Source organism: Triticum aestivum, chromosome 2B (genome assembly GCF_018294505.1).
Source record: "Triticum aestivum cultivar Chinese Spring chromosome 2B, IWGSC CS RefSeq v2.1, whole genome shotgun sequence".
In the NCBI taxonomy this organism is placed as follows: domain Eukaryota; kingdom Viridiplantae; phylum Streptophyta; class Magnoliopsida; order Poales; family Poaceae; genus Triticum; species Triticum aestivum.
In genome coordinates, this window is record NC_057798.1 from 15,725,080 (window position 1) to 15,740,351 (window position 15,272).

The following is a 15,272-nucleotide window of genomic DNA, read 5'->3' on the forward strand; positions in this document are numbered from 1 at the left end:
CACGGTGCGACTAGCGCAAGAGTTAGCCGGTCCTCTGGCGTAAAATGTTTTCCTTTTGGAAAAGACAAACCATTCATTTCAAAAAAGATATCGACCTATTCTTTTTCTACTATTTTTTATTATTATTTACGACGGGGTTTGCTTCTATTAATTCTTTTATTTACGACCGGGTGTGTATGGATCCGGGTATATCCGCTAGCCTTGATGGCATCTTGGAATCAAGTTGGCTCAGTTATATTCCTCCTACTAGTAAGATCTAGCCGGTAGCCCACCTACCTCCATCATTGCCAGCATGTCAGCAATAGGTACATTTAACTTGCATTTCTGTGCACTGGTCTTGGACCCGGTAATTTTTAGAAGATAATGGAGGATCTTGGTTTTGCAAACCAGCAGCCGGAAAAAGACCAGATTTGGTTTCTAAAATCTTGGCAGGATTATTGAAGAATCCTAGTGCAGTTCAAAATCATCAAAAAACTTGGTTTTTTCCTCAGAAGGAAACGTATGGAATTAATAGAGTACCCCTATTGGAGCACCTAATTACGGCCAAAATGCCATCACACACCCACACGCCTGGAAATCTTTTCTTTCCCCGCGAGACGGAGCGCTCGATCCCCACCAGTCCGCACACATGGAGCGCTAGGGTTGAGGAAGGTGGCAGCCGCGCCACCGCCGGCCCCGTCGATGCGCTTGCCGCCGCCGCCCGCCGCCTCTCTGCCCCTTACAGACGACGCGTCCCCTTCCTGATGTTACAGCTGGACGCCGACATAGCCTGCAGCCACCACACTCCTTTGAGGCAACCAGCCGCCGGTTGTCTCCTGCACGAGCAACCCACTGTGAGCTCCTCTTTCTCTCTCTTTGTTCCTTTTTGTTGGAAAGTTTTATCTGCTTGACGTTCCCCAGGCAGCAATTTCTGGCGAACGCTCCCTAAACCCTCCGATCTGGATCTAAGGGTGGCAATGTCCTGTGAAAAATACACTACAAGGAAATAGGGCTTTTAGAGATTGAGTTATATTTGGTGGTGTACAAAGATGATGCGTACAAATGGAGCATGTACTGATGTAACATATGTATTGATGTACGTGCCTAAAGAGGTAACTCATTAAGAAAACTAGTCATCAACCCGTGCATCCGCACGGGCTAGTGCATAATATATATGAATACACGTGAGGGCAATTTCTATTTGATATCGATGTATTCACAAAAGAGTGGTTCATGTTTAATCTGTGTATTCATATTTTATTTTTCATTATGCTTGGCCACACAACAATTGTTCGTGACATCATTGTATTAGAATGTTATACAATCAAGGCCAGTCACTCTCAGGTGGATCCACATGCGCTCTCTCGGGCTCTCTATAGAGTCACACTTCCATTCTCACTCTCTGCCCCTCACTTATTTTCCGTGAAGTTGTCTTTCTATTTCACACTCAGTCACCTATCGCTATCTCCAACTCGTCACCACCCTACCAATCAAGTGTTAGTCACTGCATTTTTTTAGGGGCATGTGTTATTCACTGCTACATGCCAATAAGTTGTGCACACCCCAATGCTCCGCAGGCCTGCAGCTACATTCAAGCTTCTCCTCATATTTTTAGAATGTTCAGAAGATTGTTGAACTTTTTGAATTATTTTAACTCATGGAAACCTTCTTTAATTCAACAGATTGGATTCCCATGGAATTTTATTAGGACAGAAGCCACCGGGTGAGATACCCAAATTAGGTCCTAAGATTTTCTGAGTGAATGTTTTTAATTGGAATTTTTTTCAGGAATCCATCGTTATATTTTCAAATATTTGTAAATGTAATTTACAGATTATTGGTATTATATGCCGGCGTACTTGCATTGTGATTGTGTAAGTGGTTTGTGGCCAAAAATATAGATGGCTACGTCATGATTTTTTGAAGAGAAAGTGTATGTACCTTTTATTAGAGAAATTATTATTTTCGTGCGTAAAAGAACAGTTAGTTTATTGTACGCACATTTGTGTACAATACAGCATAATAATGTATGCAGATTTCTAACAAAGAGAACAAACATACATTTATCTGCGGTATATTAGTACGTTGAAGAAAAAATGTAGATTTTCTTGTTTTTTATCTAAAAAGAACGTAGATTGTCAGGTGCTCTTAGCTTACGTGTTTCCTCATGTACCATGCACGGACTGTTTACGGCCGATAGGATCAAGACTCCAAAAGTATATGGACTGCTATGTCTGAGCGAGCATGCTTTTATATATCATTAAATCGTAATCATACCAACAACCATTTGAGACTCCAAAATAATCCTATGGTTGAGCTTGAGCGGGGATGGCATTAGGCTTTATTTTTTCATAGGTAGATCAAGCGTGATGTACTGATGGTAGGAAACAATCGGAGGAGTCCTTTCTTTATACCCCGCAAAAAAAAAGAGTCCTTTCTTTATAAAAGAAAAAATGGGCTAAGGACTCCTTTTTGCACACGGGAAGGTGGAAAACGTTGGAATCATGCGTGTGGAAAGAGGAAGGGCCTGAACTCTTTGATTACTTAAAGAAGGTATAACTCTTTGATCTGTTTTTTTATTAAAGACTCTTTGATCTGCTTTTTTTTGGTTGAGAAAAGACTCTTTGATATGTTATTTGATCCTAATTATAGAATTGAGATCGTACGGATGATTTTACTTGGTTTTTTTTATTAAAGACTCTTTGATCTGTTTTTTTTGCGAAAAAACTCTTTCATCTGTTATTTGATCCTAATCGTAGAATTGAGATCCTACGGATGTTTTTACATGGTTTTCTAGAATTAACGTGATAACTCCAATGGTGCCTCTAATTAGTAAATATAAGATATAAGATATAAGATAGGGGTGTGATGTGCGTTTGCCGGCTGGTTTTTTAAAAGATTGGACACGCCGCGAGCCATCGATCTGGCCCATCAGACCTGTTAAGCATCACTTCCGTCATTATAACAGAGGAGTTGTTGCAGACACCTTTGCAATAGAGGCATTATTGCAGAGACCATTTGCAATAGAGAAGTTGTTGCAGACAGAGGTGTCATTACAGAGACCTTTTGCAGCAGAGGTGATGTTACTGACATCTTTGCAACAGAGGCGTTATTGCAGAGACCTTTTGCAATGGAGATGATGTTTGCAGAGCCTCGGCATGTTAGCTCGTACATCTGAATCGCCTTTGCAATAGAGATGTTGTTGCAGGGCGATTGTGCCAGCATGTGTGGCCGCTGATGTGAAGCTGCCGCCACCAGTGACCTCTGGCGTCGGCAGCGCCTTCACAGCAAGGTCGGGTGTATACAACGATGGCTTGTGGCAGAACAAAGAGACGCATCGAGATCGGTAGGTGAGAGATGACGACGGAGATGTTGCATACGGAAGAAAAATGTTAAGATTAATTCCAATATGTAAATAGGGGAAAATCTCCCCTAGCCCAAACGGTTGTGCGGTCATGCCTGCAACCGACGCCTCTCTCCTCTGTGCCTGGAACTGACGCATTCCTCTGGATGGTCGCGTCTCTCCGGTTTGTATAAATTGTACTTCTCAAACAGTTTACTTCAAACAAAAAAACATGAGGCTGGGGAAGAGATAAGATGAGGGAGAGAGTCTTGTGTGGCCCACCAGCCCACTTGTCGTGCAGGGGAGGCCGCATGAAAAATCAGCTGGCTGAGCCGAATCATTTTCCTTTAGGAAACTGCAGCGAGCTATCCTTCCCCAGTCCTCCCTCGCCTCCTTCCCCCCCGGCGGCCATCAACGAGTATACATTCATTTGGTCACCCTTTTCCCTGGGCCCTTCGGCTGGTATTCCATCCATCTTCCGGTTAGTTTATTATCAGCATCGTTTCCCCCTCAATTTGTGTCCTCTGAAGTCTGAACTCCTTATCCCGTTAATTACATGATAAGCCAGCCGTCAGCTGCTTCATACTTTCCTAAAATTCTCATTGTTACCTTATTTTTTGAGGTATTCTTTATCGATTTTTTTAGGTATTGTTAGTGCTGTGTCTCTGATTTGTATGTATGCCAGTGGTTAATCCCATATATCACCCCTTTTATTTTTCGAATTTCACCCCCTTTTTTTCAGATCTGTTCCTTGCCGGTACAATTTTTAGACGTCTTTTCCAGTCGTATCTTCCGGATTTGTGCAGTACTCCTCTATGAAGCCGAATTCTATCGTATAGGTCGGCTCATGCATGCAGGATTTCTGAGTGCTTGCTAGGAATCGCGTTCTGCAGTCTCGTTTATTTTTCACGCTGAAATATATGAATATGTATGGAGCAATTTTATTTGTTAGGGAGCATTCATATTTTTAATCAATTATTAATACTTACTAGTAAAATTGGAGATTCAACTTCGTGGAGCTAACCCTGATAGCAGACGAACGCGTTCAGAGCAACTAGCTTATCGCTAGTTCTGATAGTGAGAGAGACGCCACTCTCTCTCACGCCGGCTGGTCTTCTATGGCTAGCTAGCTTCCTCTTGTACGTGCTCGCGTACAGAGCTGCAGCGTGAAGGAGCCGTGCGTGCCGCGTGCATATCCTCTTGAGGGCAAGAACCACGAAATCTCTCGATGCGCTCGTCTTGCTCTGTTACGCGGCCTCGCCATGAAATCTCTTCATGGCGAGGCGGCGAATAAAAGTGGGTGTGGGAATGGCAAAGGAGATGGCGGTGACGAGGCGGGTGAAGTAGGCAGGACTGGCGGTGACGCTGACGCTGACGCTGACGCTGAGGCTGTTTGGTTGGCAGCCCAGAGCCACCCTTCCAAAATATTGGTCGTTGACCACTAGGCTGGCGTGCCTTTGGATCACGAGCAGCTTTTGGGATCACTGCCAATTATTTGATCACCCCATGTCAGGGGCCAATCTACTAGGAGGGCTTTAACATGCTAGAGCCCCCCATCCAGTGCTGTAAAAAGTATTTTTACTACTAGTCTCAAGGGCCGGCCCAACAACTTGCTGGCCCAGCCCAACACATTTGCGCAACCCACAGGGAGCCCTGCCCCCCTCCATTTTTTTTGTAGATTCGCCATTGCCCCATGTGATTCTGTGATGGCATGCGGGTGAAACTCCGGCGGCAAATTCCTGCTGTAAATTTTTGGCAAGCCCTCGTTTTGGTAGGGCTGGAATGGGCACCAACCAAACAGCTAGCCCCTTAGCCCACTGAGCGAGACGCTCTGGCGGGAGAAAGGCAATGATGTTCCTCGCGCTGGCGTGGATAGACCTCACGGGGGCCGTGCCGCTCGAGGTATTCAAGGGGCACACCAAGCCGAGAACTCCTATTTGTCGCAAATGGTCGAGCTTTTGCTCAAGGTAGATGCAGATGAGCCGGCCCATTTGCTGGTTAAGAACGCGAGCGCATAAAAAAGCCCCAAAAAGATCTGCGCGCGAGAGCTTGAACTCATGACATCAAGAACCTAACCAATTTAACTGAAAAGTTCTACAGATCGTACGCAAAGTAATGAACATATTTTGATTTTTTCCAAAAAAATAATAAAATCGAGAACAAAAGCTAGAAAATTCTGAAAAGAAAAATTGACAAACGCAAACACTTTATGAAAGCAGGAAAATATTTTTCAAAAGTTTTGAGAAAATTAATAAAGTCAAACAAAATTTTTAAACGTGAAACATTATTGAAGAGATTAACAGAATTTTCGAGATTTCAAAAAGATGATTTTGAATATATATATATATATATATATATATATATAGAACATTTTATTAATATATACTGAACAATTTTAAAATAAACACTGAACATTTTTGTGATATATGCTTGATTTTTATAAATATACATTGAATATTTTGTAATATACGCTGAACAATTTTTGAAATAAACACCAAAGATATTTTTGTACTATATGATGAACAGATTTTAAATAAACATTGATTATTGTTATAATATATGTTGAACAATTTTTAACTACACAATGAACATTTTTCTGATATACGCTAAACAATATTTGAATACACATTGAATATTTTTGTGATATATGCTGAATAAATTTCAAATTGTGAACAAAATTTAAAAACCACCATCTTTTCTGAAATCATGAATATATTTTGGCACTTCAAACTTTTTCAAAAACAAAGGATAAAAGTAAAAATTAAAAGGGGTAATATAAAAAAAGGAAACAGAAAAGGCAAGAAAGGAATAAAAACAGAAAAAAGAAAAAAAAGAAAATTCGAAAAACTAGCGAAAGAAAAAAAATCTGGAAAAGTCCTGCTTATGGATGTTTCTAGAAGATTCCCAAAACCGGTTTGCATGACACTGGTTTAAAGCTCGACGTGGGCCGACCCGTCTCGTGCCGCAGCTCCCTTCCTTCAGCAAAGCCGCAGAAGTTTGACTCTCATGAGTGTCATATAGGGTTCGCCCGCGGAGACATAGTCGCGAAGGATGGCACAATCAATGCGCTCATTGGGCCCTTCCTGCCATGGCCTGTCCTGAGTTTTTGGGGAGCCCGAGGCAAACCTAGAATTCAAGGCCTTTTGTATAAACAAGTTTTTTGCTATCGCACATGTAGATGCGCCATAAGTATTGCACATCTATAATTTGAGTAAGTATTTGTTTTTTGTTTTTCTGCTTGATTGAGTCACTTAGATGTGCAATAACTTAGACAAGCAAACGAGGGTTTAATGGGCCGGACCATGTGAGTTATACTAATAATCTCATCCTTTCAGCGTGGAATAGGAGCTTCCAAGGAGTTCACACAACCAACATAAGCTGACACTATCGCGAAAACGTGCAAGCCAACACAACCACGCACCGAACAACTCCACTCTCCTCTCACAACAAAAAATCGTCTTCAGCAACAATCCAACACGATATATGAATGAAACAATATCACCACAACATAACGTAGATAAACCCAGTATGAAACAAATCGACTGCAATAACTTGCTAGAAAAAATGGGTAATCCCAAGAGTGAAATACGGTGCGGCGAAGCACGCTTTAGCCTCTAGTATTAGTCATTTACTCTTATTCTAAACTTGTTTCCAATGAGTTTATGTCGCTAGGTTGTACATTTTTTTAATGGTGGAGTATACGCAAAATCATACTGTGGTCCAACCACTCCTTGACCTTGAGGATATATATAATTTAAAACTAATGGTAGTGTGTTTGATGCATGTTAGCGGTTGTAATTCTACAAAACAACCAACACAATGTCCAGATAATAAAAGAGATAACCAGATTTATAGATACATGAATAAACTACTGATGACCCTTTTTGCAAAATACAATTGATATTTGCAATAAAAACAATCCACTCGAGACTCTCTACCTCGCAACGGGCTTATATATGCAGTTAGAAAGTTTAAAAGAATGTAGAAATCTTGCTAAAACAATTTTGGCAGTACTTATTGAAGTAATAATTAATTTCGGTGCTTTATTTTCGATATCTTGTGCTAAGATTGAGAGTGGTGGCTGATTCGGTCGGCGGTCCTAAGAGGCCATGACCGCAGCCTACAGTGTTGGCCCTATGATGTCCACTGTCGTGGATCCATCGCATGGGTCATTGACAACGGAAACCACCCCCTTGGAGACTAGAGCCTCGACGGGAGCTTAGGTAAGATTCATCGATCGATCGATATTCTATATAGATATTTATGCCGAGATAACTAGTTGGAAGGTACCTCTTGCAAATCTCACTACCACCTCCTATCATAGTGAGAAGTGGCACAGATGCATGTGTGACACTTGTACAAATCCAGGAGTTTTGTGCTTCTCTTTGTTCATTCATTTTCTTAAAAATGTTTCATCTCTTGAACCATGCATGCATCCAAATCACGAACCGTCTTCACCGTTGCATTTCTCGAGTTGAGATCTTCGAACCTAGATCCCATGTTAATAGGTTTTGGGTGAACTTTTGTTTTCTTGAAAAAACCGGCCTGGGTGCCTTGCCCTTGGGTACCTCTTAAAAAACAGTAATTCAGACGTAAAGCCATCTGGCCTGGGCGCCATGCCCTTCGATAGCTTCCTGATCGGTGCCTAAATCTCTTCATTAGAGAATGGTTGCTCAAGGAATGAGAGATCAAACATGCGTGGACCGAGGCCATCAATGGGAGGGTGAAGTCATAGACATCCATGGTCCCTAAGATGAGGGAGAAGTGTTGAAAGGCATTCTACACAATTGCAGTTTGAGCAGAGATGGTAGAAGTCACAACGTGAAGATCAAACTTTTATCTCTTCTGCTTGCAGTGGGCAGCATGGAGGCGGAAGAAAGCAGGGTTGTTGTCACCCTCACTAAGAAAGTGAGTGCATTGGCATGCAACAGACCTTTCCAAAGACGCGAGGCCAATGTAGGAAGCCTTCAGCTTGTGGCATTAACAGGATTCACGCGGGAAAGGGGCTGGAAAGCCTGTGTGGCATCAAAACGGGCAATGAGCTCACGCGTGACTGAAAGCTACAGGGATATGTTGCCAATAGACTTGGCACTCCAGCGCTGCAGCCATCTCGCAGTAGCTATATGGCGTGCAAAAATACGGCAGAAGGGGTCCGGCTCGGGAGGATTTGAGGACCATGATAAATGGTGACCTGGTGGAAGCCTTCGATCTTGGGCCAGAAGAACTCAAAATGAAAACATCAAGGTTCCAAAGAGAACTTGATGCAATCAATGAGCAAGACACATGATCAGATGTTGCCGAAGAGAGGCATCTAAGGATGTAGTGAGGGTGGGCGATTTCCCAGTTGCCCATACAGAGAATGCGATCACTCCGCTTGAGGGTAGGCTAGTCGCACTCACTGAACCAGGTGTAAGCAACTCCTCATCAAAAATGAACCGCTGGAAACGCCGCACCGTGGCACTGTGAAGGCTGTCAATATTTTTTCTCCGCGGCAGTGGAGATCATGTTGAAGTTGCCGCTAATGACGCAATGGAATTTAAATAAAAAAGGTGCACATAACATAACTTATTATTTTAAGATAAATTCACATGGAATTTTGATAAGAAAACCAAATATGAACAAAAGCATTGTTTTGCACCTCTATACCAATATAGAACAATGTTATAAACATTTAGGCATTACAAGCTGTTAAGAATGAAAAGCTAGCCGTACAAAAATAACTGACGAGGCACTGAAGTACTAGGTTAAATAACATGGAGTATTCCCGTAAAAACCAATTGTGGTGTTGGTAAAAAAATAAATGACAGAAATAATTTATGTACACCTCAGTAGGTGTAGGTCAACCAGAAAACACTAAAGCAGGTAAAATGAAGACAGAATACGCTAAAAAATTCGTACTAATCGAAACATGTGAGAATCTATAATCACAAAAAAGATATAACTATGGTCATTCAAGTAAAAAAAAAGGTGTGTATATAACCTAATTTGGCTTTTCATTATAAGGCAAAATTTACATATACAAATAAATAAACATACACGTGTAACCTCACGTTAAAGGAAAATGCAGACAACTGAGAGCCCTACAGTTTAAACAAAGTGAGCAATCCGAAGAAAAAAATCAGAGTAACAATTATTAATTCCCTTTATTTGTTGTACAAGTTATGCGTAAAACATGTATTGTCTCGCTTAACAAAACATTCAGGTTTCCATTTACTAGAAACATGGGACGTCAAAGCTAAACACTCCTGGGAGATATATGATACCATGGCGAGCAAGTTACAACATATGAGTGTGATACCAAGGGAATTTACCCTCCAATATCTGGAACAGATTACAGATAACTTCTCCGAGGGCCACATAATTGGTCGTGGTGAGCATGGAGTAGTTTACAAGGTATATTTTTATTCTCAGTTATATGTATGTATTAATTTACTTGAGAACATACTATAACTACAACAAGCCATGTAAATTTTAACAGGGAGTGCTGGATAATGGGGAAGAGATTGCTCTGAAGAAGTTATATCATATGCCAGAGCTTGATGACACACAATTCAGGAATGAGTTAAATAACCTTGTGAGAGCCCGGCATCAAAATATTATCCGGTTGATTGGTTACTGTTGTAATATTGGGCATAAACGTGTTAAACACGATGATGAATATACCTCTGCAGTAGTGGAAGAGAGATTTCTCTGCTTCGAATACTTGCAGGGCGGAAGCTTGGACAAGTATATTTCTGGTATAATAGTATTATGTTTATATTAGTAGTATTATTTTGCATGTAAATAAAATTAATTCCTTAAACTATGTCTTCGTTTAGCTACTCTTAGTTTATATCTTACTGGAGTACACTTTTGTGCATAATTTTACAGATGAATCATGTGCACTTGATTGGCTCACATGTTTCAAAATCATTAAGGGGGTATGTGAAGGTTTGAATTACCTTCATAATGGAACCAATGATCATATATTCCATCTGGATCTAAAACCTAGCAATATATTGCTAGACAAGAATATGATGCCCAAAATAGGAGATTTTGGTTACTCGCGACTCTTCCCTTCAGCACAGACATATGTCACAACTGAAGCTACAGAACAGACACGGTAAGTTGATAGTTCATGAGAAATTGTCAACTTATTTTTTTAACAATGATGAAAAGAAATTGGTATCATGCAGGGGATACAAGCCACCAGAATACATCAATAAAGGAGAAACTACATCAAAATTTGACATATTCAGTTTGGGCGTTATAATAATAGAAATAATAGCAAGGTTTATTGGCTATTCTCGCCGCTCAGACATGCCTTTTCAAGATCTTTTTGATTTCGTAAGAGAAACAAATTCCTATACCCTTACCTGCCAACAGTTTTCACAAATACTATTATTTTATATTTCAAGTTCGCATGCAGGTACATCTAAACTGGAAGAACAAGTTGGTGGCAATGACGTCGTGTGATACATCACGACAAGTTAGGGTATGCTTAGAAATGGCGTTAAGATGTTCGGAGGACGACCAAATGAAAAGACCTCCTATAGCCGAGATTGTCAAGGAGCTGAATAAATTAAACACTGCCGAAAGTTCTTTTACAGGCGAGGTATATATGTTCACACTTCTCACATCAGTTATTTCCTTTCCACGTATGGCATGGATCTTTTAGATAACAAAAGAGAACACCATATAGCTTTGCGTGTGAAGATGAACACATTCAACCCTTTCTTACTAAATTTTGTGCTAGCAGGCATGATAAAATAAAGAAGTATATATCTTTCTGTGGGAAAGATAAGTATAGCATATGACTTGCCTTCTGTCTGGGAATTGTGCCTTCCCTGGCGTGTTAATGTATATGCAATGCCGAACTTACTGCCATATGCTTTAGCTATACAATGTGTGATGCCTATCACACACAGTTTGGCGCTAGGGTCTGCGTTAGGTGAGGCTTAATAGCACCATTCTGCAATAGTGATGTATGGAGTACTTTCCAGGGGGCTTTTCTTCTTAGTTCTCTTCGTGTGTGTTTTCCCATTTGTAACAGACTCTTTGTGATGCTCCTGTAGATTTATTTTTTTCTTGAAAAAATATTTATTTTATGAAACTATTAAGTTGGTTCACTTTTCTCCTTATATTTGTTTGCTGCACTTTACATCTCTATCTCCAACCGTGAATGTACAATGCATATTTTATACAATATATGTCACACAAAATATATGTGCGCCATTATGGAACTGCACATCACACACGGAACAAGGACCCCTCACTATCGGCATTTCTCTATGTAGGGAACTGTTTGTTTAAATAAATGTAGGTAAATGCAAATTGTCAAGTGCATGTATGGGACGTGATGGCTCAATGCACACTATTTCTCGCGGAGAAACGTGTGCAATATTCGGGTCATATGGCACACAAGCGTTCTTGGCCTGAAATGTGTGCTTTTAGGTTACACACGGGCTTGCTTATCTGCCCGTGTTCCCTTCAGCTTTTAGATTGCACACCGCCACATTTTGGCCATGTCCAGTGTAACAGCAACATAAATTCATATGAAAATATGCTTATGCGCGCGCGCGCACACACACACACATGCACACGCACACGCACACGCGCGCACACACACAATAAGGAAAAACACCATAATTTTTTATTATGCTGTAGCCTACGCCTCTTCTTTTGGGATAGTCCCACCGGAGTATCTCTAATCTATTCCTGCTTAGGCTATGCATTAAAGTCAATGTATACATGAATATAAATAAACAACATATACATATAGTTTGGATAGATCCCTCTTTAGGAAGGGGAGGACGAGCATCACATCATTCTCGTCTAACACATTTACATCAAACCACTCCACATTCAATTTTTGATTCCATCATCTAGTTTGTCCGGATCATGATCAGAGATATGTGACTAGAGACGGAAGCTCCTTGTTCTGACTCAACCCTTGAATCCTGAATGCCACAAGAAATCTTTTATTCTGGCCCGCGTGTGGTACCGAAAATGAGAAGATACATATACATGAAAATAAATTAATTTAATATAGCTAGCTCAAATGAGTCAAACCAATTTAGAAGAGCAAGAGCGGACAAATATCATCCTCTTCTAATGTTCCAATCATTCCAGCCTTGTAAGCTCCGTCATCGAATTTCTCTAGATCATGCTCATGCATATATGAGAGGATACTTAAGTTATTTGAACTAATACAAGCAGGATATTTCGACGGTGTGCATTTGCCCAAACCAATCATGCTAAGGTTACGCATTACAAGAGGGATATTTCACGGGCTAATGATGATCCTGAGACAAGAAATGAAACATCAAGTCTATTTTTGGCGATACTAAAATAGAGCATCGTCACTGCCGCAAAATTCAGTAGCACTAAACAAAACACTCTTCAGAAAAAGTGTCTTGTGTAGTGCATCAAAACTTCACAATTGGGAGGAGGTGAACTTCGAGTGAGTTATGATCTCGTAAATCGTGAAGCTTCCCCGTTTTCGTCTTATGTAGGGGCTCTATGAGTGCTTGTGTTTGTGTGGTATGTAGGTGCATGCACAAAATAAAATATATTCATAAATGTTTTGTTATAAAATACGTCAAGAAAATAGATAATATCTATCTTTAGAAACATGGCGCGCGCGCACACACACACACTCACCCCTGTGAACGCACCCACGCACACAATATCCCTATGTGCACCTCACCTCTGAGAGACTAAGCCGGGAAATGTTCAAATTGACAAAGTCGTCACAGATGCCTCATAGTTGATGGGCACGCGATACGGTTGAAGGAATAACATCATAGAGCCTGAAATAAATTCTGAAAAATGCAACCACCCATGCCAAATTTAGGACTTGAACTTGGGTGAATAGGTTCCACCACATGGTACCTAGCCATATGAGCCATGCTCAGCATCTTGGTTAGTTCACAGAAATTCAGAAAATTCATACATGTATATAGGAGAGTAGCCCATACAATGCTATGTAGCTAGAGATATTCATTTGTGTTTGCTTTAGTCAGAGAGTAATTGATGTTTCTAATAAACTGACGCTTGGCTTTAGGCGGAGATGGAGGACCGGGGCTCTGAATGGCTTCATGCAGCGATGGAGCTTCCTGTTTCCGCTTCGCTCGGCCCTATAGGATCCCTGTTCCGGAAACTCCATTCATTTAAGGCTACCAAGGAAATTCTGCCAGCGGGGGTTAATGAAGGTGAGATCCACAGTCTCAAAAAAGAGCTCAAGGAATTATGCATCTCGCTCATGGGTCTGTCAGAGGCCAATGACACCAGCTTAACGGCCAAGTACTGGATGAAGGAGGTGCGTGAAGTCTGTTATGATACAGAGAATTACTTTGACAAGCTTATAATGCAGCCCAGTAATGGCAGTAATGTGCGTTGGATTCACAAACTGCTGAAAAGACGGCCCCAGATTGCAATTGATTTCTCAACATTAGTGGCTCGTGTGGCCGATGCCCGTGAAAGACGTGGACGACTCGTCAAATGGAACACAAATAATGAAAACATCGAACAAGAAAGTGGACAAGCTTGTACCACTCCAGCCGTTGCTAGTTCCTCCACATTGTCTCTCCAAACGCCGGTACTGGTTGCCTGTGTCAGGAGGCCCGAGCTGACCCTCAAACTGTCGGTGCCAGCTGCTGCACACATGGACAATCTCGTCAACCTCCTGGCATTCGACGACCAAAAACAGAAACGACTCAAGGTAGTATCTATTTTTGGGTTTGCGGGTGTTGGAAAGACAACAGTTACCAGGACCTTATATCGTAAGTTTGGAGGAAAATTTGACTGTCGGGCTTTTCTACGGATGTCTCGGCAGCCGGATATAAGGAGGCTTCTCACCAGCATGCTCTCCCAAATCAAGGCACCTCCGGCCCACGCCTATGCTGATGTGCAAGTGCTCGTTGCCAATATCAGGACACATCTAGAACACAAAAGGTAGTTCTCTGTCTTCTGTATATAATGAAAATGCTTGCATTGTTAGGCCCCTCGGCTGTGTTTAGTTATGGTCCATAAAATTAAACCTCTGAAATGGCATATGCCATTAATTCCATGACCTTTTACCACCCCTATACAATACATATGCCACTAATTGCATAACGGTTTTAATAGCCCTCAACGACATATATATCAGTAATTGCTTTATCTGGCCTAAGGCTTTAGCCTAGGCCAAAGCGAAACGATGTAGAGTGGCAAAACTGAGCATCCAGATTTTATTACTGTAAAATGGAGTAGACAGACCAAAGTGATGGTATGAATGTGAAAGCCCTTTAAGTAATGTACAATAATAACAGATAAGTTATATTTAGTTAAATGTGTGGTGTTTGAAATTAAGTCATGGCCTCAAAAATGCCACTTGAACAAAAGTGTATTTATTTCAGTATTGATTTCTTTTGTCTAAATCTAACCTATATATTCTTCTAGGTACTTCCTAATAATTGATGAGTTATGGACTCCATCTGTATGGAACACTATTAGGCGTGCTTTTCCTGATGGCAACTGTTGCAGCAGAGTCATAACCACCACACAAAATGAGGATGCGGCTTTGGCCTGCTGTAGCTATCAGTCAAAGTACATATTTGAAATGACATCAGTTAGTGGTTATCAATCAGCAGAATTATCATCCACTGGAGTCTCTGACTCGGGGTGTGCTTCTCGTCAAGATTTTGAAGAACTTTCTTATGGGGTTATCATGACATCCGGTGGCTTACCGTTAGCAAGTGTTAACACCGGCAGTATAACTGAACCAAACCTCGTAAAGGAGCAATGGGAGCAGATACAAGATTCTCTGTCCTCTACTTTGAGTGCAAACCCTACTTGTGAAGTGATCGAAGAAGTCCTAAACCTTATTTACAATAGTCTTCCACGTCACTTGAAGACATGCTTGCTCTATCTTAATATGTATCCAGAGGGATACACGATCTGGAAGTATGTTCTTGTAGGCCAGTGGATT

At 41.1% G+C, this 15,272-nt stretch overlaps 1 protein-coding gene across 1 annotated transcript; it reads left to right on the forward strand.

Moving 5' to 3' along the window:
- Positions 1-3,566: 3,566 nt before the first annotated feature.
- LOC123043134 (probable receptor-like protein kinase At3g17420) lies at positions 3,567-10,211 on the forward strand. Its single transcript, XM_044465488.1, has 4 exons — positions 3,567-3,803; positions 9,540-9,715; positions 9,801-10,048; positions 10,193-10,211. The coding sequence occupies exons 2-4, from the start codon at positions 9,587-9,589 to the stop codon at positions 10,194-10,196; spliced, it is 381 nt and encodes a 126-aa protein (XP_044321423.1). The 5' UTR covers positions 3,567-3,803; positions 9,540-9,586; the 3' UTR covers positions 10,197-10,211.
- The last annotated feature ends 5,061 nt before the right edge of the window (positions 10,212-15,272 follow it).

Coding starts and splice junctions, on each gene's coding strand:
- LOC123043134 (XM_044465488.1), top strand. CDS start 9,587: ATGGCGAGCAAGTTACAACATATGAGTGTGATACCAAGGGAATTTACC. Junction 9,716..9,800: donor AGCATGGAGTAGTTTACAAG/GTATATTTTTAT, acceptor AAATTTTAACAG/GGAGTGCTGGATAATGGGGA.